The 27,699-nt window shown below is 46.1% G+C and overlaps 2 protein-coding genes across 3 annotated transcripts in view; one reads left to right on the top strand and one right to left on the bottom strand.

The window, feature by feature from the left end:
- The window catches only part of ITPK1 (inositol-tetrakisphosphate 1-kinase), a 139,689-nt gene extending 127,710 nt beyond the window's left edge, over positions 1-11,979 (top strand). For both annotated transcript variants that reach the window (XM_041415396.1, XM_041415303.1), the window contains exon 11: positions 5,470-11,979. In XM_041415396.1, coding sequence (XP_041271330.1) covers positions 5,470-5,792 — 323 coding nt within the window. In that variant the 3' untranslated portion in view covers positions 5,793-11,979. The remainder of the gene's footprint in view (positions 1-5,469) is intronic.
- Positions 11,980-14,490: 2,511 nt separating this feature from the next.
- CHGA (chromogranin A) lies at positions 14,491-27,191 on the bottom strand. The gene is made up of 8 exons (XM_041399045.1): positions 27,146-27,191; positions 26,702-26,748; positions 22,802-22,895; positions 22,335-22,403; positions 20,087-20,185; positions 17,982-18,479; positions 17,096-17,568; positions 14,491-14,574 (listed from the first exon to the last, which is right to left on the bottom strand). Exons 1-8 carry the CDS (start codon positions 27,189-27,191, stop codon positions 14,491-14,493), a joined length of 1,410 nt encoding a protein of 469 aa, XP_041254979.1.
- Between the last annotated feature and the right edge of the window lie 508 nt (positions 27,192-27,699).

Here is a 27,699-nt window from a genome sequence, read left to right as displayed (position 1 = left end):
GGGGGTGGGATGGCGGCCACCAGATGGTTCTAAGATCAAGTACAGGTCAGTCTGGGAAGGGAAGAACCCTAATCTAGATATGGAACTTGCATTTGAAGTATCAGCTCTTAGAAGATATGGTCAAATTTTAGTGGCCAATTGTAACATAGCTGTCGTGCCCTTCTGTGCAAAGGGAAACTCAAGAACTGCAGTGTGGAACTGTGTGCTGGGACTTACACTTTCTGGGCCTAGTCCTCATTCTGAAATGAAAAGAATACGAACTTCTATTTTAGGAAAGCCTTTAAAGACTACTATTTTTTGTTGAGACTCTGAGCCGTTAAAAAAAAAGAGGGGGTGGAAGCAACAATCTGTTCCCTTGAAAATGTCTTCCTGTGAAAATTGATTCCCGAAAAAAAGACATTTGTGCACAAAAGCAATACCAGGAATCTGAAAATGATAAAATTGTAGGTGCACAGAAGTTGCTGTAGAGAGTTAGTGTCCTTGCAGGTTCTCATAAGTGCTGGAGTAAAAGGATGGATTAGAGCATGTAGAAATGGGTAAATTTGTCCTCCACTTTTTTTAGTGCAGCATATGTCTTGGAAACAACTAAACAAGCTCGTTGATCATCAGAATTGTTAAAAGTAGCTGTAAGCGTGAATAAGGGTGAGACAGTAATGGTCTGTCACTCATGCTAAATTCAGCAGTGTAACCCAGGAAAATAACCCTGCTGTTTTGCAGGGTTTTTTCTCTCTGAGAATCTCCTCTCATTACCTGAATGGGGGTATTTGTTTCTTGAGACTTACACAGGCTGTTATGTAATTTCTTTAACCTGTCATTGAAGACTGTGTTTTCAATGTGGCTGTGGTGTCTTTACATCTACAGGTCTTGTCCTGAGCTCCCAATCTCTTGTTTTTCAGATCAGGTCCTCATTCCTACTGCCCTGTAGTGCTTTGTCTGTCTATCTCCACAGTGACTGGCTTCCTCTTAAAACTCAGCTCTGCTGTTCTCAGGTCACTTCCCAGCATGGTTCTACCACATGGTGTTATGCAATTTGCAGACCTATGAAAACACTCTTCTGCCCAGGGCAGTGAAACAACCTAAACTGGATGTTGGAGGGAACCATAACAGTTTTATTAATGGGATTATATTTCAGCCATTGGGTCTCGAAGTCAGTGATAGAGGACATTCTTTTGCAATCCTGTATCCCGCATTTTGGTTTGGTGCTTCATGTTTTCGGTTTTGGGTGGTTTTTTTCAAGGATTATTTTCTAATTAGTACTTTACACAGATTGAAATTCTCATTTTCTTGAAATATTGAAAAGTCCACATTGGGGAACAGCAATGTGGCAAACATATATTTAAACAGGACCAATGACTTTTGTCACTTAAGTTTGCAGAACTGCTCTGCTGTACTTCTACCCTAAGGCAGTAGGTCTCAATATTGAGCCCAAGTCCTGCCTTTCAGCCTGCACAGTAATTGGTCTTTGAAGGGACTTTGAATTAACAGTGTTTTAGTCCTTGCAGGAGACTTGAGAACACAGGAAAGTTTCTTATGCATTGATCTACATTGTGTCTCACTCAGCAGGTTTTTTTTTATGGTGAACATGGGGATTGTGATGGTAACTACTGACTTTATCACTGTGGGATTGGCTGAAGACCAGTTGGAGAAAAACTAGAGGATAGCAGCAGGGCCCAGACATACAGAAGAGAAGGCAGGGGAGAGAAAAAACTGGGTTCAAATTTGTAAAAGGTAGCAGAACAGAGATGAGCCCTGTTCTCAAGGTCTGCTGAGGTCAGAGAAGAAGCAATGGGGTAAAATGCAACAGAAGCAAAGTTGCATCTCAGCACAGATGCAACAACATCTCTGTTGCATCTCAGCACAGATGCAACAACCTCTCTGTTGCTCAAAAGAGGTAACTGCATTTCCCTCCAAGGGCCTGTATGATCCCAGGCTGAAGAGTTACAATGACTGACTTCATTGACTGAGCCAGCACCTTGCTAGTGAGAAGTTCAAACTCAGCCCACCTCAAAAGAGTCACCAGTGGGCTGCATCAGCAGTGGGATCTCCCTGTTCCTCCCCTGGCTCAGTGCAGTCCCAGGAAGTGCCCTCCCTTGCTCTTCTTCCTCAATTCACCTTACCCCTCAAGAGCTGCAGTAGAGCCAAACTGGAGCTGACCCTCCTGGGCATTATCTCTATACCACTGCTCTGAAAAGGGGAGGGGAAGAGGTGCCCTTAAAAGGGTATTCACAGCCTCTTTCATGGAACTCAAGCCATGGCTTGGGGCCAAGCCTGACCAAAGCCTTATCCAGCTGCCCAGAGGTTTGCTGACTTTCTTGTGTGCTATCTTCAGTGTTTACTGGGCTTAAAGCTTGTTTGAACCTGCCACTCCACGGATGTCATCTGAGATGAGTTTAATGACAGAATTGAGAGCAGGTGGGAGGATGTTGTCTGTTATCTGCTCCATTAGCACCAGCAACTCTTTAAAAAGATTTTAAAGATAAATGTCTGAAAGGCCTATTGTGTGTTTTGTTATGTGGGAAACTACTGGTACTATATTTAGCAGTGGTTACCAGCTGAGATACTGAGCTGTAGGCACAGTCACGTAGCCTGTGGAAGTTATGTTTGTCTGACCTCAGATAAGTGAGAGAAAAGGTTCCATGTAACCTGCTGTCCTGTGATTGTGGCTGAGCTCACCTAGTCCCAGATGCAGGCTTATCACCATGCAGGTAAACTGCTGGCTCTGGTGAATCTGCATGCTAGCTGGGAGCATCAAATCTGAATGTGCATTTTGTGTGTGTAAAAACATTGCTGTAAATGCAGGATATGGGCTATTCATTTCTCTCTGACCCAGAGAACATGCAGAAAAGCCAAGTGTGCCAGATCAGGGAGAGTCTCTGAAAAATCACACAGGTAGCATCTGTAATGTTAGCTTCAAAATGGTCGTAGCCATTTCTTGCCTCCACCAAAGCTCACAGAGGTGGGCACTTGTTTTCACATGCATTGCTGGGTGGACATCTTTCCTATCCATGCTCAACCAGAGGACACTGGAGACTGTTCTGAGTATAGCAAAATTCAGGCATCTTGCAGACCGGCATTTCCAAAATTGTTTCAAGTGGGCAGTGCTAGGATAGCACCTGCTGGAGCACGATTCATGCAAGTTATATTTTAGGCATGCAAAAGTTACATCCTCCCACTGATTCCCTGTGTAACACGAATCCCAAATTCACTGCCAGTAGTTTCTGAAGGTGTAATTCAATCTGCACTTCTTGATTTTGTTACCATTGCAGCACAGCGGTGTCCCACAACTGACTAGTTTGAGAAGCCTACAGGAGCCCTAGGTGAATCAAGTGAGGCAATACCCACAGTTTGCAGCTTTCCCAGGTGTCCTGCGAGCCATGAGTTGAGACAGCTAATTCTTTTCCTCCTTTCCTTCTATTTCCTTGTTTCTTCTGACTGACCTGGGCGTTTCCACCCAGTGTGCAGAGGGCTGGCACAGACAGAGCCTGCCTGTTACATACAGCTTCCTTTCACTAACATCTGCTGATTTCAGGACAGAATAACTGGCCGTCTTATTCCTATTAAATATTTAAAGCAACTTCTTTGTGAGTTTGCCAGGTGCCCTCCTATAAGGCTAGTTTGCTTTCAATGAGCAGACACAGAACACTCTGGGGTACTATGGATCTCCTTGCTGAATATTAAAGCTGTTACTATGGAGATGGCTTATTCCTGGGGTGTTTGAAGCACTCTGAGTAGATTTGAAGGCTAATCCCATGGCTTTTACATAAGCAAGAAAACGCAACAAGCACTTCTGTCCAAGGGGTGGAGATCCTGTTCTGACTCCCAGGGCCAGCCCTAGGAGTCCTAGTTGACCCCTGCCAATCAGTGGATTATTGTGTGGGGCACTTGGGAAACTTGGTGTTTTGAAATGAGAGATTTGTTTGGTGAATCCCTTCAAGGGCCTCTGAGAAAGGAGAACTGTGAGCTGTTGTCTCACATTGCTGATGTTTTGTGTGACCTGTTAAGTATCTAGGAGAATTGGGACCAAGTGCAATATAATCCAAAGGAATGTAGCAGCCTAAATAAGAGTTAATTGGTTGACATATAGCTTATAAATACACCATAAAATCCCCACATTTATTATAGGTGAAATTGTAGTCTTACTTGATGTTTTCCAGGAAGTTGGGTTTCTTATTGCCTAAGGAAGTTGGTCTTTACAGGAGAATGGAAATTAAAATTAAATTAATTATGGATCTGATGAACTCTTCAGCCCAGTGATAACATCACTAAAAGTGTTCTAAAGTGTCCATTTACTTTGTGGTCTTTGGTTCTGTTCATGTGCTGCTGTGTGAATGTGTGCTATTCACATAGGTTGTTTAAACTTGCTTATTGCTTCAGTTTCCTGTATTAATACTAGGTCACTTCCAGAATACTTTTACAGACATTTTAAAACAATCAGCCTATCTCATTAAACAACACTGAATGTCATATATCATCTCTAAATACTAAGGCAAACTGACAACAATTTTAGGTAATGCAGTAGCAGTTAAGATCCGTTTCAGGACATTGTACCCATATGTTGCATGTCTGGTTTAATTTTAAAATGAAATTCAATGATAAAACTGTTCCTGTAGCACAGTGTTTAGAATAGACCCAGATGCTCTGTACACCCACCTCCCTTTGTGTCACCAAAAATGTAATGTCTACTGGTATTTGAGCAACTGTTTTAACCAGGAAACTTGTTATTAAACTGCATTGTGAATTGTCTGGAATCACTTAACAGAGCATGCAGAAAGGTGGTTTCAGTACTGAAATAAATGATTGATTTTTCTATCAAATACTGTATCATTGATGTACATTTCTTGCCCCTCGGGTGTTTTGTCAGACATAACACCAAACATGTTTTAAGTGTCAAGTTAGGTTAGGTTAGATGAGCATTGCATTGCTTCTTGCTCAGTGGGAAGTTGCCTTTTCTGTAGGGTATAAAGCCAGCCCTGCTGTCCTCTGAGGTTTCCCTAACTGAGGATATTGCTGGGCAAATTGTGGAGCGGGTCCAGACCCTCAACAAAGCTCTGTACTAGAGAGCTACTTGCCATAGTTAACCTGGAAATGGTATGGAAAAGATCAACGTTATACCAGAGAGTTTGTAACTTAGGGAAAAACCTGGACTCAGAAACAAATTACAGAATATGCCTAAAATTATATATATGTATATATACTTGGGAGGAAAAAGAAGCAGCAAATCTGAAAGTCAATTGTTTTTCTCATTAGAAAAATGCTTTTTTTGCAAGAGTCTCTGTTTCTCTTTATGCTAATCTCCTTCTGCTGTCACTTAAAATGATGTAATGGAGAAAACCTTTTTTTATAACCTTTTTGTGATCAGTGGAGGGCAAGGACACTCCAAGAAACAAACTGTTAAAAGAAGCCTTTCAAAGAACCTAAGGAAATTACTTAATTGCCTTTTCTTCTCTCCTTAATTTTTTCTCTTTTCAGGCTATGAGGGTGTTTCTGAATTTTTCACAGATCTGCTGAACCACATAGCTGCTGTCCTGCAGGGTCAGGTACCTGAGGTGACCCAGCTAAACCACAGCAAGCTCCTGGCAGAGCAGAGCGGTGGGATCATGGACGAGCGGATATGCTGTGCTAGCACAGGCTGTCTCAGCGTCATGGGAAAAGACTCCTCCTGGATTGTGGAGAGTGAGAGCAACAGCTCAGTAAAACTTCAACACCAGAGACTAGGCTGCAACTCAGCAGTGTCCCCCAGCTTCCAGCAGCACTGCGTCGCTACGTTGGCAACGAAAGCTTCTTCTCAATAACTTGCCAATGCCATGGACTGAGAAAAAGCCCCAGGGATACAGATTGTGGTCCCAGAACCAGATCAGGCTTTAACAATACAATTGACAAAAAAATGGAAAAAACCCCAACATATAACAACACAAAAAAACAAAATAAAGAAAACTTTCCATTTGATTTAACCTAATTTTCTGATGAAACGGACTGAAAGGGGAAGAGCAAGAAAGTGATCCAAATCCATTTTGTCAGATTCCAGTTGCAAATCTGTAGTGAGTTTACACACACATGTGTTTTAACACTAGTCCTTCCATTCTGGAAGGGTTGCTCTTTCATTTCTATTATTCTTTGTAATCACTGGTGACCAGCATTTTAAAATCGGACCTCATAGTATCAAGAAGATAATAATGTTGAAATGCAGTGTCTGAATGTAACAGTGCTAGAGATTTTTGCCTAAAAAACTCCCCATTCCTCTTTTTTCCAGGTAGGCCATTGCATAAGACAGCTAAAACAACTTCAGTATCACTAAACCAAATCTCTTGAAACGTTGACCAGTCATGATGTTGGCAGGTAGCTTGCTGTGAAGCCACTGCACTTTGAGTAGGACAGAGCAGCCTGCTTATTCAGGGCACAGAACCGAGGTGACCACCCCTGTTCCAGCTTTGCAGTTCTCCCCCCAGGCCTCATTGCTTCATTCAGATCGGCTTCTAACCACGCTTGCAAACAGCAACACCTTTCACCCAGAGAGGGTGCCACTATTTAGGTTGAGTCATTTAGTAGATTAAATAACATGCTTTGAATTGTCTGCTAGTGCTGAAATCTTAGAAGAATTAATGGAAGCAGCTCGTCTCTTCACAAGGAGTTTAACTCTCCTTCCATTGCACTTGTGAGGACTCTGGGACAGCTCTGGGAAAAGGCTGGCAGAGCTGTGCTTTTTCCTTGGAGCAGCACACCTGATCTGTGTATCCTGAGAGGTAACACAGTCACTGCCTTCCACAGATCCATGTTGTTGTGCATTTTTTTCTAAAATATAAACAAAATTGTGTACTTTCATATAAGGTGGAAATACAGGACAGCTCTAGTTTGGAGACCCCGTTACTTTGTTGCAAGCTGCCAGGCAAGGCCGTATGGTAATTTACAACAGTGCTGTATACTATTTGTAAACTATAGCACAGCCATTTGTATCTCTTGAGATATCTTCTAGTATGGCAGCATCTTCTGCTGTTGAGAATTCCTGCAACTTTTGCTAGTTCTGAACACTATATTGGAAATATCCAAGTGCTAAGAACAGAAACACTATTTTGGTAGAAGTGGCCTTCTCTTCCCCTTATTAGCCCTAAAATACATTTAAGAAGGGTGGTGTTAAGAAAAATATCCTTAGTTAAGCTCCTAGCTTGCAAATATAGGATTTTCTGTCTTTTCTATAGCAGGTGTTCATAAAGCGTCTGTCACTGCAGCATTTAATACCAGTTTGGTTAGTATCATGTGTTAGATGGCTACTCAGAGGGAAAGGGTCTAGAACTTGAAGCCCAGGTAGATTGTGGAGAGAGGATTAAACTGTGTAAAAGATGTCACCACACTATCTGATGGTACTAGTCCTAGAGGGGAAAAAGTTTTGAAGAGTGTTATGTAGCAGATCTTTTACGTAAAAAAATGCTTTTTCTGTAGGAGAGATTGGTCTTCTTCCAAAATGCCATTCTTGGGAATTTCCTATAACCAGGATTGAATTTTTCAGGATGATTTACACAACAGAAGATGATTCCACCTCTAGAGGGATTACTGACTTTAAAATATTTCTATGAAGAACCTGATGGGCATGGTATCATTCAGATCCCAGGGTGCACATAAGCACAGCCAACTTCCTCAAGTGTTGTAGATCAGTTCTGAGCTGGGCACGCTTCACAACCCTTGTATGCTTTGAGGCTGCTGGATCCCGTGTTGTCTGCAGCTTGCAGGTCTTGGATGGCTGTGGTGTGAGTGAGTCACATGTACATAGGTAAGGGTTTATAAAAGTATTCATGGTAGACCAAACCTTTCGTAAAGCCATGACTAAAATGAAATTGACATCTACAGTTTGGGGTTTGTTTTTGGTTGTTCAAAATAAAAAGTGTTTTTATGTTACATGTGTAACAAAAGATGCCCTCAGGAAGGAACTTGCCAGTGCATATTTTTGTATGGTACTTTCTTGTAACCAGCTGGTGGAGTGTTTGTAGACTTGCCTATTGCTCCCTTTATTACAATGGCTTGGGCTTTTTTGGTTTTTTGGGTGTTTCTTTATTGGGTGGCGGGGATGAAGCAATGATGTTAGAACTGGGTTACTAACTCAAGACCTTTCAAACTAAGTATGTTTACATGAATCTGAGTGTTGGATCCAATGGAAATGTCTGTATGCTGTTTCCTAGTTAGAACATCAAATAAGAATTTTATTTTCCTGGCTGCCTTCTGAATTTTGGTTGGCCTATTTTGCACTGCTTTTTTTCTCCAAAATAAACTACTGAAATATAATTGTGCATTTTAAACTTGTTTACAAATGATTGTTAGAAGTTTATTTTGTAATTCTTTGAATGCTTGCAGAAATACTATATTTAAATATTACTCCAGACCTTGGCAGTAACTAGAAAACACGTTTAGGTCATTGGTGTGATCAGTGACATTTTTCCCATAGTCTGTAATTTATTTTTTATTTATCGAATGTATCGGTATCACTTTAATTTACCAGGTGCAGTTATGCAGGTACCTGTTGTGATGTGGCATTACAATAGAGTTTTGACATAAATTACCATGCATTTGCTGTACTACTATATTTCCTTGCAGAAATTAAGGTAATGGCTCATGTACTAGAATGTTGCTAAATCACAGGGGCAAATTGGAATACCAATTTGTAAAAGCCAAAACTGTAAATTACTGAGTATCCAGACATACAATTACATTCTTGTAAAACATTTGAGCATGAGTATGTTATTAAGCTTGTGCTAAAGTGCTTTTCTGAATTGCTGCCTCATTTGGTAAGTTCAGGATAGTTTTGATTTAAGATAAGCTTCACAGTAAGTTTGTTAATATTCTGTAGTCTTGTCTTTCTTTGTAAAAGTAGGAGTGTAGTAACATTAGATCATAACAGAATGCCCTTGCTCTTAAAATTGCAGACAATCTGAGGAGATTTTTCATAATGTCTGTTTGAATTCTTTTTATTGTGAGTTAGAAAAAGGTTCTTCTGTGTTTTCAGAGGCATTGCTGTTACTGCTGTGCTGATGAGAGCAATTGTATTAAAATTACATGGTCACCAGGTAGCTTTTTAGGGATTTATTACTGTTCTGCTTCACTGTTTGAAATCCATGAGAATACCATTAGCTTGACTGGAATTTCTCCAGGTTTTATGTCAGCATGGTGGAGATGAGACTGGTTTCCACTGTAATTATGTAATTAGCTTCAACAGGTGAACATCTTTCCCTGTTGAGGAGAACTTGAGTGGTATTACTGCTGCCTGTGCTGTAAAGTCACCCTCTTCCTCCTCTACCTGACTTGGCCACATTGTGCCTGACTTTGTAGCTGGTGCCAGAACATCCTGATCATTATGTTAAAGCAACTGCAGAAATGCAACCAAACCATCAGCATCAGTGCTAGCTCTTGTGGTTTGTGTAATGCAGAACCACTGGGCCAGAGATGTTTTGCCTTTGGTTGAAGTGTCTGTCTGTACAACCTTTGTGCTGAGGAACTGATTAACTGGGCTGGTCAGTAGGTAGGATAAATTCATTATTACAGACTGTTGTAATGTTAAAGCTGTTTAAATATCTCCATCAACATTGTGGGAATATCTGCAGCAGGTTGCACAGACAGAAATCCACCAGTTTAATTTGTTCTCATTGTAGATGATTACATCTAAGAACCCAGCCCAGAGGCATCAGAGATAATGAGAATTGCTCAAGACAAAGCCTCAAGTTTTCTAGATGAACTGTGGGCAGTATCCAGCCAGGCAACAACCAGGTGGAGTTGTGGTTAGATAACAGAGGCAGAACACAGTCCAAAGGCAACAGGATAAATGGAGTCAGAGGTGTTTGAATTGTCTGGCAAAAAAAGAGCAAAACAGGAAAAATGCTTCTGTTGTTTTTATCCAATTAAAAAAATCCAGACTTCTCAGTTCTTAGACTAACACTGATTTCCTCAAGTCTTTGCATGGCAGCAGTGACAAGTAATTGAGGCTTTTCCACACTAGCTTGTAGCCTTGCCTTCCACAGCTGTGCAGAAAATCTTGGATTTTGGTTTTTTTAGTGAACAGAGTCTGAGTTTGTAGCAGTCTCCCCATGCACACACTTGCGGGAGTTCACTTGCATTACCCTGCTAATTTTTCCCCCCCTCTCTCCTTTTTAGTAAGAGATGTATTGATTTCTGTATTCAGTATACAATTACTTTATGATGTGTGTTTTGTAATTAGGAATATGTGAAAATGCTTTGTGTAGATTAAAATATTTCCTTTAATATAATCTCCTCTCCATAGAAAAATGGACATGCCATTGCAGATCACGTTGCTGATTTTATTTGTAATATTGCTTTAATATCTATTTCAGAGGAATGTAACCTCCAGAAAAGTACTTTCCACATCTTTACTACCTTTCCTTTCACTCTTCACCTTATGTGGATCCAGGCCATCAGCACTTGAGCTTTTGACTGGATGGATTTAATGGATTCTGTCACATTTACATGGCCACAAAAGTTACTTGAGATGGTTGAAGTTTGGGAGGATCCAGACATAAATGGAGATGGAGTGATTCCTCAGCAACACTAGCACAGTAGCATTTGTAGCAAGCAAAGGAAATTGGTTTTGCTCTTGTGTGTGCAGGTGGCTCTTGGGGTCTGGTCCACCCTGCTCTTGGGGCAGCTTTCCTGTGGAAGTAACAAAATCTGTTGAGAGAAAAACATCCTTTATCTGTGATGCAGAAGGAGGGCAAGGAGAGTAGGGCTTGGGAGTAAAATCATAGCCAGTGGACATCATGATACCAATTGTCCAGAATTTCACTCTGTGGTTTTTAATAGCAGTCTGGGGTGATGTTTTCTTCCTCTCCATGACTCTTACCCTGAATCCACTGGGGCTGATGATAGCAGACGCCTGTGGCCCACATGAACTCAATAGCAGGTGACCTTACCCAGCATGTTATGAGTTTGCAGAGGGCTCCCGATGTGTTGGGAAGTTTTTGTTGATGGCCAGGAAATCTCTTGAAACTCCAGAAATAGCTGAAACAGCAAATGGAGTTCATGAAAATCAGGTCTTCCTCTTCCAGCATTTTTAAAGAAACCCACATTTTATTTCCTCCTTCATTTTTCACACAGTAGTTTTAGATATAAATTATTTTAACTACTTTTTTTTTGTGTGTGAAAAGTCATATATACATATATAAAGTTATTAAGTGTTGAGAATATGTTGAGTATAAAATAGTGACTTCTTTGTTTCAGATGTTAGCAGCCCCTAAAAATGAGTTGTTTATCCTCTTGTAAAGTCAGTGCTGTAAAAAAATATTAAAAACTAAAAGATGTGTTAGATGTATCTTTTATTATTTATTTCTGATTCAGTATTTGATACAGCTTGTGTATACCCTTGTGACAACCACATACTAAAAACACTGTCGTTCTTAAAATGGAGTAACAACAATTCCTTGGGATCCCAACAGTTGTGAGAGAATTGGCCCTCTGGGTGTGAGTAGTGTTGGATATTGTCCTTCAGTCTCCAGCACTGCTTCCCCCCCAAGCACGGCTGAATCTCGGGGACCATTGTGTGCGTGTGCTCAGTTTCGCAAGTTCATTGGTATCTGTGTTCAAATCCAGCTGTACAGTGTTAACAAGTGTGTCTTGTGATTCGCTTCAGCCTGGTTCACTATGACTTCTGAAACATAATTCCCATTTTGTACTTAAATTTGTATAGAATTATATCAATCCTTAAAAGATCATGGCTTACTGTAAAACCCAAAATACTTGCTATTTGGCATCTTCAATTGCATGACTGATCAGATCAGACAATGGAGATGGTGCTTTCATCTAACAGCATTCATTTCAATGGTAATATATTAATTTTCTTTTTGTTTGCCAAGCATCTGTTTTGGACAATTGTTTTGGTTTCAACAGTAAAGCAATATGCAGTAGGTATTGTGGCATTATCTCTGTAATTGTTTTGAAGAGAGGATTGTCCCTTTCCAACACATAATGAAAATAAATGCCTTATAACAAGTTCTAGTTTGCTTCCTCTTTCTGAGTGGATAGGGCAGCGAGGTGAGCAGCTCCGGGGGAGGCCTGTCTTCATGGGAATTCAGTGTTCACATCCTTTGCGAGTGCACTTGTTTTGCAGCCCCATACTCAGGCCTTGCACACCATCTTTCCATCTGAAGAAAGTCCTTGAGTCCCAGATATTTGTGATTACTTGAATATCCAATTAAGACAGTATTTAGAGTAGCTCCATCAAGTAACAATATTCTTCCTCTTGTTGATTTTGCGTGAGGTATGGATGCAGACAGGAATTTCTGTCTGCTGCTGCCATCCTTAGTGAAAAAACTTGTCTAACTCCTTCGGTCATGGCTGCATTTCTGTGCGGGTTGTTTGGTTTTTTGGGTTTGGGACTAGTTCTTTTATTTGGTGGGGATTTTTTGTTTGTTTTGTTTTTGGTGGGGGTCTGAGGGTTTCTGTGAACTTATTGTGACATGTAGGCCTGAGTTTGCAAGGAGTTGTATGGGTGCTGCTACTGGCATAGACTGTTACAAAAATAAAAGGAAGAAACTAAATCATAGAATATGTCAAGTTGGAGGGCACCCATCAGGATCATCAAGTCCAACCCCTGGCCCTGCACAAGACACCCCAAGAATCTCACCATGTGCCTGATTGTCCAAATGCTTCTTGAACTCTGTCAGGCTTGGTGCTGACCATTTCCCTGGGGAAGCTGTTCCAGCTATAAATAAAATATATTTACAATATACAATATTCAGATTAAAAATACAGTATTGAAATTAAAATTTAGGTGAAGATCAATATGTAAAATGTAATTTCTTCAGGTGGGGTAACTCCCTAATTGACATTTCTGTGCAACACCTTTAGTTTCACTTTGGTTCCTCCATGTTTCCCTGAGGTCAAAGAGAGTGGGATCTCCTCAGGAGAGAGTTGAAAGACTCACAACTTGCTCCAGTGCACTTTCCCCAGCCAGGCTCTTGCATGGATTGTGCCCTGTGCCAGGGCAGTTTTAGGGCTGTGCCTTGGCCTCAACACCACCTCTTGCCATTGAGTGCCTGCTCAGGGCTGAGGAATGAGGGCAATGCCCACTCAGCAGCTCCTGCTCCTCCCTGGGAAGCTCATCCTGTGGGTGAGGAACAGCTCTGGGACCATGCACCTCCTGCACCAGGGAACCCCACGCACACACACCCTGTAATACACTGCACAGGCCAACAGCACTGAGGGTTTTTGCAGAGTAAAGAAATAAGCCTAGTTCAAAGCCTGGCAGCTATTGCCTAAGCATCTCAGCTGTTCTGTGGGCTGCAGGTGATGGGAGAGAACTGAGCTTCGGATTGGGGGGTCTGGAATACAGCCCTGCCAGTGGGTGGATCTTTCCCTCTCCTGCCAATGCACATAGAACATCTAAAATATGAGCAATGCTTAGGGATTTTGGGGCCAGCTTCCCTAACCCAGGCATCCCTTGATCCTCCAGCTGCCCTGTGGTCTGAAACCCAAAGGATGGAAAGGTTCTGCCTTTCCAAAGGATGGAAAGGTAAGCACAGTGCCAGCTGGCCACCATGGCTCCTGTGAGCCAGGGTACAGGAGGGACATTCCTCAGGATGGCCCTTCACCTCTGGGGAGCACAGACCAGTAGTTCTCCTGACTGGCCTATCTGTTCCTTCTTTCTAATCTACTCATGTGTTGTCCACATGGCTTGACTTAGTCAAGTATTGCCCAGTGTCTGAACTTTTAACTGTGTTCTCTCTGTTCATCGATGAGCCTCAGGTGCGACCCAAGCCTCACTGAAGCACCCAGACACCCAGTGCCAGGGGGGAGAGCAGCGTGGCACCAGCAGCCCCCGGCTGAGCAGGGAGAGCCCCACAGTGCTTGGGACCACGGGGAAGTGTCCCTGATGCCAGGGCCCGGAGGACAGCAGCGCTGGAGCCAGGGTAAGGAGGAAAGCGCCATCATGGCGTGTCTGTGGTGAGGGGAGCCCTCCGTTCCCGCCCTTTTGCAGGACTGTCCAGGCCCTGCAGCGTGCTGACAACTGACACTGAAGCTGCCAAAACAAAGGAAGGAACCCACTGCAGTTTTATTTTTCCTTAGATAAATTTTTTATATAGAATATATTACAGTCAGAGTTCTCAGCTTTTAATCAAAAGATAACAAGTTATTGCAGTTTTTTACCCAGTGAAACTACCGGTGAAAGAACTTTCTAGAAAGCTGTCCTGTCTTTAAAAAAAAAGAGGGAGAAAACCCCACCCAGACAGAAAATACACATGTAGGTTGCACTTCGCACCCACGGGCGCCCTGCCGGGCGTGTGGACATCCGTGTGGAGAGGGCAGCATGAGGTGAGGCAGCGGCGATGGGCACAACACTATGGCGAGGGAGGCAGGCCTGGGGCTAGCGGGGTCGGTTCCTAGGCACGGTGCTTCTGCTCGGCTTAACTGCTCTTAGATCGAGAAATGGATGCGCGGTGGGAGGAAGGGAGGGAGGAGGGTGGCGGCGCTGCTTCCGCCGGCACGGGGAGCGCCGGGCCCTCAGCCTCGCCTCAGCTCGTGCAGCTTGTGGGCGACGCGCTCCAGCTCGGCCTCGATGGCGGCCAGGCTCTCCAGCTCCTGGTCCTGCAACGAAAGGCCAGGACTGTCAGTGGCCGCAGCTGGGCAACCCTCGCCCCCCAGAGCTACAGAGAGCCTTGCCTGGGGCACGAGCACAGCCTTGTCCCCCCCATCCCTTCAGCCTGCATTTGTCTCTCTGGACAGACCGGTGTGCACAACACTGATTACTTCTGCCCTAATGTTTAATTACTGCTGCTAGTAATGCAGCTGCCATCCTTCCCCCATACCCTGCCGGGCAGGGCATCCCCCAACGGGGCTGTGCCTCCAGAACAAGGGGCTGCAGGGAGATGGCTGCCAGGGAGCCAGGGCAGGCTCTGCCAAACAGCACTGGGTGCCAGCACGGAGTCAGTGCCATCAAGCCAGCATGGGCACCACTGCCTGCCACCTTCGGGAAGTGCAGCATGGGCCCTGCCCTCTCCCCACCCTGCCCTGGGTCTTTGCTTGCACCTCCACTAGCAGAAGATACTTGTCCTGGGAAAACAGTGACTGAGGAAGCCATCAGTTCAAAGGCTCAAGCTGCCCATCACTTGGTGGTCTTTCTATACCAGTTCTTGTGTATCTGTGCTGCCAGCTGTAGCTGCTTTATTTAGTGCAGGTACTCAGATGCCTGACTGTGTGACTTTGCCTGAGCTCAGGTCATATCCAGGTGGCCCTGCCTTGCTGCCAGCCCAAGCCCTGCCTGTCCCTCACAGCTGTGGTCACCTGGGTTCTCTGCAGACCATGAAAGCAGTGTAGCAGCAGCAGGCTCTGTGTGAGCAAACGTGGTGCTGTACCCTTTTCCCATTGACAGAGCCGAGGTGACAGCCCCTCTCCTGTGTGGAGGGAGTAAAGCCTTGCTCTCACCTTCAGCATCTGCAAATCACAGTTTGACACTGAGCCACTGCACTGCATGTGGCTGGTGTGAGAAAAGTAAAGGATGTATGAAAAAGGGGTTTGTTTTCTCTTTCTGAGCTATTTTCCTGAACACAGAAAAAAAGTCACCCTGCCCCTCCACTGAGCCCTTGACACAGCCCCTGGGAAAGCTCTGGCTACAGTAGGGTGCCAGCAGTTCAGGGTGCCTTCAAACACCCAGGGTGCCCAAGCACCCTGTTTCATTTTGTTTGAAGTGGGTCAGAGAGCAGCTGGCTGAGGCTCACCTCACTGGAGGAGAACTTGGGCTGCAGCTGGAGCCCCCAGAAAGGGAGAAAAATAGGTTCTGAGAGACCTTGGTCAGACGCAAACCACTGCTCTGGCTTGCATCTGCCTGGTCCCACATGCTGAGCCCTGGAAAGTGCAGGGGACAGCACTGTCAGCCCCTATCTGTACCTATGCTTGCCTCACTGGCCAAGCCACACAGCCCCAAGGCCCAAAAATGAAGTGGACAGCAGCCAGAGATTGTGCCTTCCCTCACTCCTGTGTGCCTGGCCTTACTCACTGGCTCCCAGAGGCCTTGATCCATTTTAAAAAGCCAACCAAACAAAAAAGTCTTGTTGCAGCTGCAAACACAGCAGTTTTGCATCCTCAGCAGCCTCCTTTCCAATCCCTATTTGGAGACTGAGTCCGCCACCTTGCAGACAAGGTGCACCCCAGAGCCACTTGCAGGGGCAGGTGGGGAGCAGCCTCCCTGGGGGAGAGATGTGGGATGTAAGCAGACAGTGGTGGGAGGCAGATGGGACAGCCCACCCCACTGTGCCCCTGCTTTGAGCTGAGACATTTGGCTTTGCTTTGAACCAATACAACTGGAGATGCAATGGGCAATTTTTGGCCAATGGTTTGGCACACAACTGAGGCAAGAGGGGTGTTTTGAAGGCAAGAGAGCCAACTGGCTTCACTCCCCTGCTGCCCCAGCCTGTTCCCAGGCACCTGATCATAACCTGTCCCAGGCTCGCAAAGCCCAAACCAAGCTCCACTGCCCAGTTCCTGTATTATCCCAAATCAACTGTGCCTGGAACTGGGCCTCAGCACAAAGGTGAACCCACCAGCAGTTCCTGGCTGCTGGAGATGTGCTGAGCTACTACCTAGCATCACTCAAGGTGTCAGGGAAAGAGGTCTCTGACTCTGGAAGCCTGGCTCAGATGTATTTCTGTATCTATCCTCCATTTCCACTCAAATACCTCAGGTTTCCCACCACAGCTGCAACCCTGATTTACCTCTGTAGGAGGTCTGACATTACTCACTCCATCCCTGAGGCAGGGAAAGCATTCCTTTTGACTTGGAAGGGCTTTGGGACAGAAGGACTACCCCTAGGTTCCAGTTACAGCTCCAGTCACTATGTCTGGGCAGTGCAGAAGTGCTGTCACTGGAGACATGACTCTGGGGGGCAGGGAATGCTTTTGCGCTAGTCACAAAAACAAGGACAAAAACCAAAGGCACAGCAGGTGCAAGCTTCAACAATACCTGAGGCTGAATGACTGGAAGTTCACTAAGCATCAACTTAATGCCTCAGAGGACCACTGCTGGCTATGTTAATGCCAGTATACCATCCACGTCTCCAAGCATACTTTGGATAACTGGGTGGGATTTATTCTCTAAGCCTGTGTACACCAACCTCTGTTCTCCTGTTAGCACTGCCTTCCTCATCCTTCTTTTCTTCAGGCATGGGAGCAAGTGGAAAGCCTCCTTCACTGCTGTCTTCCTTTGAGTGATGCTTCCATGACCTTCTCACATCTTCCTCTGGACTACTGAGGGCATACTTGCGGGACCTAAATGTCTTTTTCATGGACCTGTCTGGGTCTTCCTCACTATCATTTTCCTCCGTGCGCTTCTTTGATGTCAGCTGCTTGGCCAGCTCATCCATTTTGTTCCACCTCTTGGTGTCTTCCCACTCCCTGGAGGACTCCTCCTCCATCTCATCACTTTTGGCATCCCTGGGCTGAAAGGTGTCCTCTTCTCCCTGCATCTCCTCATCCTCCAGGCGATGCCTTCCTCCTCTCAGTGCCCGGGGCTGCTCTTCCTCCTCCTCTTCCTCCTCCTCTTCAGAGCTCTGCACATCTTTTCCAAATCCCAGCTCATCATCGTTATCTGAAAGAGCATTAAACAAAGCAGTGAACACAACTGTTAACCTGTTTAAGGTCCACCTTTGAACTGAGCCTTCAGTGGTGATGCTAGATTTCTTGACTTAGGCCTGCTTTCCCAAGATTCTGGAAATACCTACTGTCACATTGCCATGTCAGTGATGGGGCTTGAAGGCAGCAGTCAAAACCCCTGTAGGAAGCTTAGAGAATATGAGTGACTTGTCCCCAGGATCTATGAGAGCTGAGCAGCAAGGCAGCTGCAGGGCCTGCATTACCTGCTGTGCATGGGCCTGTGTGTCCAATGTTTGTGTTGGGTTCTGGGTGCCTGCTGGCCAGTGTGTTTCTGTAAACTCAATAAGCAACTGCCTCAGTGCCCTCAGCTCACCCCAGGAAGGTATCAGTGCAGTCTGGGATACATACTGTCACCTCCCTGCATCTCCTCAGCCTCCTCGTCCTCCTCAGCCAAATCGAGTGACCTCTCTGCTTCAGTAGGGTCCTCCTCTGCAGCTTCATCTCCATCATCCTCCCGCTCCACACGCTCCCCTGCTACCTCCTTGCTGTGCTTCTGACCCTGCCTGGATGGCTCTTCTCCCTCATCCTCAAGCTCCAGGCTGTCCCTGGAGCCTCTGAGCTCTTCCTCTTCATCCCCTTGCTGCTGCTCATCCTCACTGAAATTTTTGCCAATGTGGTTGTCCAAAACTTTGTTTCGATGGGTGTCCTCTGTATCCCTGATGTCATTGCTCTGAGCTTCCTCCCGGTCCTCTTTCTCAACAGGGTTGGTATCCCATGGCCTGGGTTCCCTCTCCTCCAGGCTTTTTTTCTCCTCTCTTGAGTCTTCATTTTGCTGGGCCTTCTCTGCTGCCAGCTCAGCTAGGGACCCTGTGGGCTGCTCATCTTCAGGGTGCTCCTCTGCAGCATCTACAGAGGGAGAAATAAGAAGAAACACCTCTGCTGAGAGCTCGTTTCACAACCGGCAAAGGCCAAGCATTTCTTAGGGAGCTTCAGCCCCGCTCAGCAATATGCTTAGCCAGCCCATGGATCCTTTTGCAAGTCACTTCAGCATATGTTTGCATTCAAGCAAGGCAGCATTCTCTCTGGTGCCTGTGCTCCTGGCGAGACTTGCAAGGCTGAAGTTAAACATATGCTGAAGTGTTTTGCTGCAGCACAGTCCTCATCACCATCTCTTGAGATGCCAGCCATGAATTCACCCTGCATGAAACCAGACTGCATGTAAAACTAAATTATTTAGGAGTGTAATATGGCACTTGGACAGCTCTCCCTGCTCTGAGTGCTGCACTCACATCACATCCTTATTTCTCCCACCAGGCTGAAGAGGCAGCCACCCCTGTTCACAGGGTGCTGGAGGGAGGAGGGCTGTCTCTGCTTCTGCAAAGGAGCTACTCAGCAGGAGCTTAATGTGTGCTGAGTATTTGCTCTTGCTCAAGGGAGACTAGCCTCTTTTAACACTATTAACCAGAGAAAACACTTTGCAAAAGAAAATATGGGAGTTTAAAAGCCAGAGAGATATGGAAAGTTAAGTGCAGCCCCAAGGAGGGCTGAGGAGTGCACCAGGATGAAGGGATGCAGAGAGCTGGTCACACAAGGCTGGTGGCCACCTGTGACACTGTGCTGGTGTCACCAGACTGTCAGTGGACCTGGTTGGCCCATGTGCCACATTTCATCTTTACATCATCTTCCTTCATCTCCATGCTGCTGGAGCAAGAGTTTCAGGTGTGTCTTGGCAGTAGGGAGATACAGTGCCACCATCCTACCTGTTGGATTTTGGTGGTGCTGGCTGCAGCAGCAGCAGCCCCTGGGGGTGTCACTCCTCATTGCTCTAAGTAGTTTTGGACTGGTGTCACAGCAGTGCTGTGCTGCTGTGGGCCAGCCATGTGCCCCAGAGCTGCTTGAGACCCTCTGTGGGCACCCAGCTGCTGCTGGATGAGGAGCCACATCACCCCACATTTGCATTGTATCATCCTGACAAGGAAAAGGGAAAGGGCTAACCCGGTTCTTTCTGCTAACCTGCCTGTCTGTAGTAATGCCAGAGAAACACTGGCAAGGGGAAATGCCAGCTGAAGGTGATCTTTCCAAGACACAGGTGTTTTGTGTGGGTGTGTGCATTGTGTGTGTTTCAATTTTCCTTTCAGAGATTCATTACTTAATATCTTAGATGCCTAGAAACAGGGGTGACAGGCAAAAACCCTGATCATCCTTGCCTGTTTCACTGACTCTTTCAGTGCAGGATTTCCCTGGCTTATTTTAAGTGTTATAAGTGAGTGAAATTGTCAGCAGGGTGGAAAAGTCAGTATGACTTTAGTAACCTGACCATGACCAGTTACTATAGCTCAGAGACTACGTGTTGTTTGAGCTGGTAAATAAGAACAAAGCAAACACCAGGTTGCTTGTGTGTGTCAGCAGCAGCATCAAAGAAGAGAAGCAGATGGACATATCAAGGCTGTTTGGAAGAAGATCCTTGTTTACAGCCTGACCTGAATTTCCCGGGGGTGGAGGCTGACACTGACCTCTCTGCTTGTTCTTGTTGTTCTGACTTTCAAGGACTTCGGAAAGTTCATCTTCAAAGCCGCTATTTTTCTTCTGCTGCTGAGTTCTCTCATTGGCACCTGTGTCAAGTAACAAAAGGTAGGGAAAGGCAACAGTCCCTTCTATGTTTTAGAAAGTAGAGGTAGGAAAATAGTTCTGTGCCCCTTATGTTTGCTACAGTGGAAAAATCTACCTGGGAGCTGGGAGGAGTGAGACTGGAGTGTATGTGAATCAACTGCAGTAACAAAACCACAATCAAAAACATCATCTGCAGGAAAGAAAATGGTCTCTAAATAGAGATGGCAGGGTTGCCAGTAAAACCAATATTGATGGAAATCTAGGGAATAAGAGGTGCTGAACTGCACCACACTGAGGGCAACAAAAGACTTCAGAGTACTGAAAGATAAAAATTGCCTTCTGCCAGATTCTGCCCATGCACCTCTGTCGAAGTGAGCACTGAGAGCTCCTGTATCCTCCAGCATGGTTGTGGGGGCCCCTCTCCCCTGTGTGCTGGGAGGAAGAAGCAGCATTCATTCTCACTTCAGGGGTAGTCTGGGGCTCCAAGGCCCCATACCTTAGCTCTGGCTTTATGGAGCCTGCTAGAAAAATACAACACCTTGGAGAGAGGTGTCTGAAGGCAGCATGAGCTGGAGGTTAGGCTGCAGCTGTCCTGGCAACCAGCAATGGGATCTGCAAGACAAACAAGCCCTGTCTAAACCAGCTCATGCCCTGCTTCTGTGCCTTAATGCAAGAGCAAGAGCCAGTGCTGCCAGCCCAGTCCTCTCTAGCCCAGAACTGAATGGTGTGGGCTCTCCAGCCTGAGCAGAACCAGCTGCACCAGCACAGAGGACACGAAGATTAACACCTTTGCTTTTCCCTTGGTCTACAAGACTCTTCCACCCCCAGTCTCTGTGATCTGTAGGCTGGATCTCATGTTACCGTGGGACCAAGTGGTGTGATGGGCTCAGGCTGAGGAAAGAGTGGAGCAAGGTGCACCTCCATGTAACAAGTTCCTTCTCATGGACTCCATGCTGAGTGGCACAGCTTGTCTGATATCTGAGTGCTCCTCCTCAAACCCCTGGTGTGCCTGGGCAGCCATATCCCAGCACACCAAAGAGACCATGTCTTCTTTCTTGTGGATCACCAGAGCATTCATGGAGTCCATCTGAGGTCACTGAGCATCTGGCCCCTCCACCATTTGGGTAGTGACTAAAATATGGCTTTGGGAGCTGCATAAGACTCTTTCCCAACTCTGACTTCCTGAATTTTTCCTCTCTTTCTTCCTCTTGCCTCTGTGGCTTCCTTAATCTGAAAGCATTCTGGTGTCACTGCCTTCCATCCATCTCTGGCAGACTTGCCACACAGGAGCAGGGCATAGGGATGCCCTAGTCATTGTTTCTCTGGTGATACCCAGCTGGCCCCTGGTTACCCCAAGCAGAAGGAGTAGGGAAGGCCAGGAGGTGCTCTCCCTGCAGTCTGGGGACACCCCTGTTGCAGCCTCACCTGGACAGAGTGATCTGGCCTAGCCCTGAAGTAGCCTTGCCTGGGAGCTCTGTTGGCTCTGGGCAACTGGGCACCTGAGAATGTCCCTTTTTATCCTTCAGCGCCCCTTGGTACAGCTCCATGGTGCTGCTGCTGCTCCCACATTGACCAGTGCAATTGACCTGCACCCTCCAAACCAAAGAAACTTGCCTTTGAATTAAGGAAGCCATCTGAAAAATACTCATTAGCTCAAGAATATTTTCACTGGCGTCTTTAAGGTGCAAATCTTACTCACTGTTCAGGGGGCTTCCCTGCTGCCACACCTGGATTTAGTGCTAGTCTCCAGCTTCACAGACAGTGGAGGTTTTCTTGCCTTTCATTCTAGTTTGGGAACTGGTGATTATTTGTTGAATAAATTACAGCATTTGCTTTTAGACTTCTCCCACCTCAAAATGTCTTGAGACTACATCAGCACCAAGCTACATTGGTAGCTATTGAAATTATCAGATACATATTGGAATTATTATAAACAAAATTCCTGTCCCTACTGACACAATGTCTGCTGAAAATCTTGGTACTACATTTCCTAGGGCATATTTACATGATCGCAAATTAATATAAAATAATAAAGAAAAAAAAAAAACAAACACGAAACCAACCAAAGAATAAACCTCTCTAAGGGACTACAACAGAAAAAAACAATCTTCCCTATAGTTACATTCCCAAAAAAATATACTGGCACTGTACCTTGTGCAGCAATTTCCTGAAGTTCCTTCAATAAATTTTGGTGGCGAAGGATAGAAATAATTCGCTCATCTGCAACAGGGAAGATTTAGTACAGAAAGTAGTCAAAGCAAACCTCCCCCAACCCCAGGAAATGAAACAGAACCCCAAATGCCACTTCTTCATTTGCTCTTTTCTTTCCCTTAGTCTGATTTGCTCTCACATCTTAACCATGTGATTAAGACAGCAGGAAGGTCCTATGAGAACCAGGCAGTTTGATGTCACCCAGCACCCCTGTGGCCACAGTGCCAGCATGAGGCATGGCCTGGGACAAGCAGTGGCTCCATCCCTGCTCCTGGGGCCCAGTACAGCCCAGTGGAAGAGCATGGGGAACCCTTGTCAGGGCTCAGTTGGTCAGGACCAGGGCAGGACCAGCCCCTACTTGCCAGATTTGCTTTTGCTGATACCCAGCAATATGTCTGAGGCAGTACCTCCTCGGAGAGTTTCTAGGCATTCCTCACTGATCGGCAGGGGGTTTGGCTTAGATAAAGTATCAGAGATGACCTCTACAATGCACTTCATCACCTAGAAAGAGACAAAACTACAAATTAAAGAACTGGTTTTTTGTCTTTTTTTTCTACTTGTTACCAAGGCTAAAGTACAGCAGGTGATAGCACAGATCTTGCTTTTCTGGTCAAGCTGGAACTGAATGTTCAGTTCTTGTTTTCCCTAGCTCAGGAACAGAAGGCACCTCCTGAGTACCTGCAACTGAGGAGTGAGGAAATTACACATGACAATGGAAAGAGCGTCTTCCACATGACACTCAATTCAGCTGAGGATTGCATGGCTTCAGACCATACCAGAGTCTGAGCACATCTGGAGAGTAAAGGGTATCTGAATATATGCACAGAAAATCCAAAATCATCCTCTTTTAAGTCAATATATCTCAACCTCCGTCTCATAAAAGGACTTAGTGGGAAGTTGTAGAGAGCAAAAAGTAGTCATGGCTGTTCAACAGATGACCTTGAAATCTTAAAAGCTCTTCAAAGCCTTGGAAAGACATCATAGTTAGATTGAAGCCAGGAATGGAAGGTGAGGTGGGACAAAATACTTTCAAACACAGATGAGAAATACTGCTCTCAAGCCCTAGAAAGGACAAGGCACTCTGGAGAAGTGTTTGACCTTGTGCTTCGAGTGTTCAAGCCATCTGTTATAGACTGGAAGAGCTCTACGTGATGACAGGTCATCTGAAAGCAAAGAAGTTCTGACACAGCTTCTCAGAAAGGATGAGCTCTGGGCGCACCCTTTCAGCAGCCCGTTTTGTTAGGGTAAAACCAGGAGCATTATTTATGTAATTTGTCACCTGCACTGAGATTGTCGGCATCCTTGCCATGCCAAGACACACTGCTGGGAGCCCTTGTAATTTGTCACCTGCACTGAGATTGTCGGCATCCTTGCCATGCCTGCTGGGAGCCCCAGTGTGTGGTCAGGTAGACCCAAATGATCACACAGGAGAGAAACCTTCACTACAGTCTGGTGCTGATTGGTAGTGTAGGAATCAGGTTGCTTAGTTCAAAAGGGTGATTTTTTTATAATGCAATCTAGGAAGAATGCAGGGCTCACAATTGTCTGTGGGGAAGAGAGGCTAAATTGAAAAAAGAATACAAGTTAAGCCTTGGAGGCAAAAAATTCACTCACTGAACCTCTTTCTCCTGATGATTTCAGCAGGGAGCCCTGAGAGCCCTGACCTCCCTCACAGTGTACCATTCTCAGGAGAGCAGAGCGCTGTGGCTGCAGTAGAAATTAAACACAAGTCAGCAGTCCCCAGTCATCCACAATGCTGTTCATTCAAGCAGTTGGATATATTCACTGGACAACTGGAATGGGCAAATGCTCACCCTGTGTAAGGAGAGAATTCTGCTTTTGCAGATCACAGCCATAAAATGTTGAACTCTACACCTTACACAGTTTGAGGGAATTGCCTAATGGATACAAAAAATGCTACAGAAACTATTTTAAAAAAGAAAAAGAAAACAGGGGAATTTCCCTGGTATAATTCTCTTATATCACAAGTGATCCATTAATACTGATTTTAGATGATTTTGAGTCACTCTGTTTTTAAATAGAAAAAAACCCCAGATTCTGATATTTCCCTCTCATGTTTCCCAACCTCTGGACCCACTTACTGTAGCAGTATTTGATACAGCTTCAGAAGTTAAGACTTTCTCAGCATGAGAAGTAAGACTGGTTCAATGAAATATTCTATTCAAGCTTTTTTAAGACTTCTAAGCTGATCTAAGGTCTTTGAGCACAAAGAGACACATCACTCACCACAGAAATACATTCAGCTCCGTGGAGGAGCTTTGTAAGATAATGAAATGAAGAGTGCAGTCATCCTACAGCACTCTCCCTGTCCTCTTTTTCTTAGAGGAGGTCTTGCAGAGTGAGACTTCACAAGGTCATGAAACAAAAACCTGCATCAGGAAATGGAGGAGATCCTTTCCAAATGAATGTAATTAATCCAGTTCAGAAACTCAGACTGGAATTTTGCCATAGCTATCATCTAACCATGAGCATGTAACTAGATCCTTAAGAGCAGCTCACAATGTCCCTACACAGAAATCTCCAAAGGGTTGTGCCCTTACAAGGACAGACTTGTCCATATTTGAGCTCAGCTATGCCCTTCTAAAATGTATGGTTGTAAGTGAGAAATAGGTCCTTCAAGCACAAGAGCGGGCAAACACCAGAGACATTGTAAGACATTTGGTCTTGTTCAGCTCCCTATGGAAAGCCCTTGGTGTAAGGAAAGTCTGACGAGCGGTCCAGGAAAGGCCTGCAGGTGCTGACTACCCATTACACAGCCCCGAGCCACCCACAAATGCTGTGGCACAGAACATGGTGTGTAGGAAGAGCTGCAGTGCTTGTTGCTGTATTCATGTGATGATATCCCTGCCCTAATCTGTTCCATGAGACCAGGAATTCCTTCCCTGAAATGCTGTGTCTCAGAGGACGATGAAAGCAGGAAAGCCCTAATGACTTCTTCCAATTCCAGCAAATTCAAAAGAAAGCTGATTTTGCTCTCTGTTAGAGCCTGTGTCAGTGTAATACCCAGGGAAGGGGGGGCACTTTTGGGAAAGTCCTTTCCTGGTGGAAGCATTTCCATAGAGTTGCATGAACTGCCACTAAAGTGCCTTTTTTTACACATAGAATATATTGGGGAATAGACCTCACAAGGAAAATCATATGATTAGTGGATTTTCCCATCAGATGCCCACTCTGGCATGGAAAGTTGAAGGGCTAAGTGCCTGTCTTACGTCCCCTTCCTCAGCAGCACACAACCTGAGGACAGCACCCAGTGTCTCACAGCTCATGGCTCTGTCCCAGCAAGGGCTAAGCAGGCTAAAAGTCTTAACAAAGCAACTGCTCTCCAGCCCAGGCATGTCTCACAGGACACAGGGAGGTGTTGCTCATGGCACATGTCCTGCAGGTAACCTGCAGTGGAGCCTGTGCCTGAGACTGGCACCAGCATGCCCTCCCCTGCTGCTGTCTGAAAAAAAACATTATGCGGCTAGAAGATTTCATAACACAAAATGGTTAAGAAGTAGAAAGGAAAAGTGCTGGAGTTTCCTTTGTGGACATGAATTTCCAAAAAAATTTTAATTTGGGCAGCTAAGAGATCAGCTCATATGAAAGATGGGGGAGGGGGGGCTCAGCGAGTCGTGTCTGACATTGGTTAACACAGGCAAACCCCCCCTACCCAAGCATTTAGGTGCCAAAAGGCTGTTGGGAGTGCACGTTTGTGAAGCACAGCTATAAATGTTGGAGCGTGTGACACAGATATGTGCACAGAAGCCTGTAAAGGAGGGCTGGAGAGGTCAGCCAAGTCCTGCACTGCTCATAGCCATCCAGACAGGCTGAGCAGGAGCTGAGGATGGATTAGCAAGCTGAGAGTACCAGTTGCCTATTTTTCCAGAGCATGCATGTTTAAGTAGCACAGAAACTCAGATGTATACACCTCCAAAAACACACAGTTCCTGAATCACATTTCCCCCCCACTCTCCCCTGAGTCACCTCCTGTTGGGAGCTTTGAAAAGCTGAAAGTAGGAGGACTAAGGAGAGTTTTACCCAGCCTCCATCTCCTCTCTAAACAGGCTTGCCTCATCCCTCTGTCACATCCTGAAGGACTTCCTTGCATGCCCAGAAGTGGATACACAAAGGGTAAATTCTGTTAGGAAGGGAGCAGAGATGGATCCTGCTTGAGGGATCTCAAATTCCTGGCACTTTCTACAGGGTATTTCAGTAGGAGTGGCCCAAACCCAACCACCTCGGTGGAGGTGAAACATCACATCCTTTCTCTTCATTTGACCCTTCCACTACAGGCTCAGCCTTACCTTAGTGTCGCCTTTATTCATGTCATTTGTCACAGGAAGGGAGACGGCTGTAAGGTAAGGAGAGGGGGTAAAAAAAGGAGAACTTGTTATTCATCTCATCTGGAACACAAGCAGAGAAACACTATTCTGCTAAAACGGGAGTGGAGAAGAGGGGCATCTCTCTCTGATGGAAGTGGTCCCTGGGTGCAGCAGCTGGATATGTGCAGTGTGCCCCTCAGGGAAGGGAAGGGAAGGGAAGGGAAGGGAAGGGAAGGGAAGGGAAGGTGCCTAGGCTGGCAGGGCCCGTGCGGCGCTCGGCAGTGACCTTGCGGCGGCCGCTGTCCGCGGTGCTGAAGGGGCCGGGCCGTTCCTGTCCGCGGTGCCGGAGGCGCGGGCGGAGCGGGGCCGGCGGGCGCAGCGCTGCCGGGGCCCAGGGGGACACGGACCCATCCCAGCCCCACTTACCCGGCACGGCCAGGAGCAGGACGGCGAGCAGTTCTGGCCGGCTCATGGTGCTGGCGGGATGGAGGCAGGGAGAAAGGGGCAGAGGGCGAGACTGTCGTGGCGTGGGGGCTCCAGGCGAGGTGCCGGAGGGAGACCAGCACGGAGCGTGTGTATCTACGCCAGTGCCCTGGCTGAAGATCCCAGACGGGGCACTGCAGCAACCGGCTCATTTATATATCTCAGCCCTCGGAAATGGCGTCAGGAGGAAGCCACCTCCTCCACTGCCCCCTCCCCTCGCACACAGCCTTCCCATCAGCCTCCATCACTCCCGGGTGTCGGAGGAGCCCCGACCTCCCCGGCTGCCCGTGCAAAGGTGTCAGGCTCTGGTTGCTCCATCTGCTCCCACTCTGCAGGCGCAGGAAGGCTGGGAGGTGTGTTTCCAGGAGACTGCTTTTCCGGCACCTGACCCGACACTGGCAATCTGCAGCACCTCTGCACATGTGCCCTCTCTCTATGTACCTGGAGCCAGACGTGAGGCACCTCATGTGTTCCGGCCAGCATTGCAATCTGGAGAT

Source organism: Onychostruthus taczanowskii, unplaced genomic scaffold (genome assembly GCF_017590055.1).
Source record: "Onychostruthus taczanowskii isolate IOZ18803 unplaced genomic scaffold, ASM1759005v1 scaffold1, whole genome shotgun sequence".
Lineage (NCBI taxonomy): Eukaryota > Metazoa > Chordata > Aves > Passeriformes > Passeridae > Onychostruthus > Onychostruthus taczanowskii.
The sequence above is the reverse complement of the archived record's forward strand: the minus strand, read 5'-3'. Positions and strand labels throughout refer to the sequence as shown.

Coding starts and splice junctions, on each gene's coding strand:
- CHGA (XM_041399045.1), bottom strand. CDS start 27,191: ATGAGCCGGCCAGAACTGCTCGCCGTCCTGCTCCTGGCCGTGCCGG. Junction 18,480..20,086: donor CAACAAGAACAAGCAGAGAG/GTCAGTGTCAGC, acceptor CTCCCTCTGTAG/ATGCTGCAGAGGAGCACCCT. Junction 17,569..17,981: donor GGAGATGCAGGGAGGTGACA/GTATGTATCCCA, acceptor ATGCTCTTTCAG/ATAACGATGATGAGCTGGGA.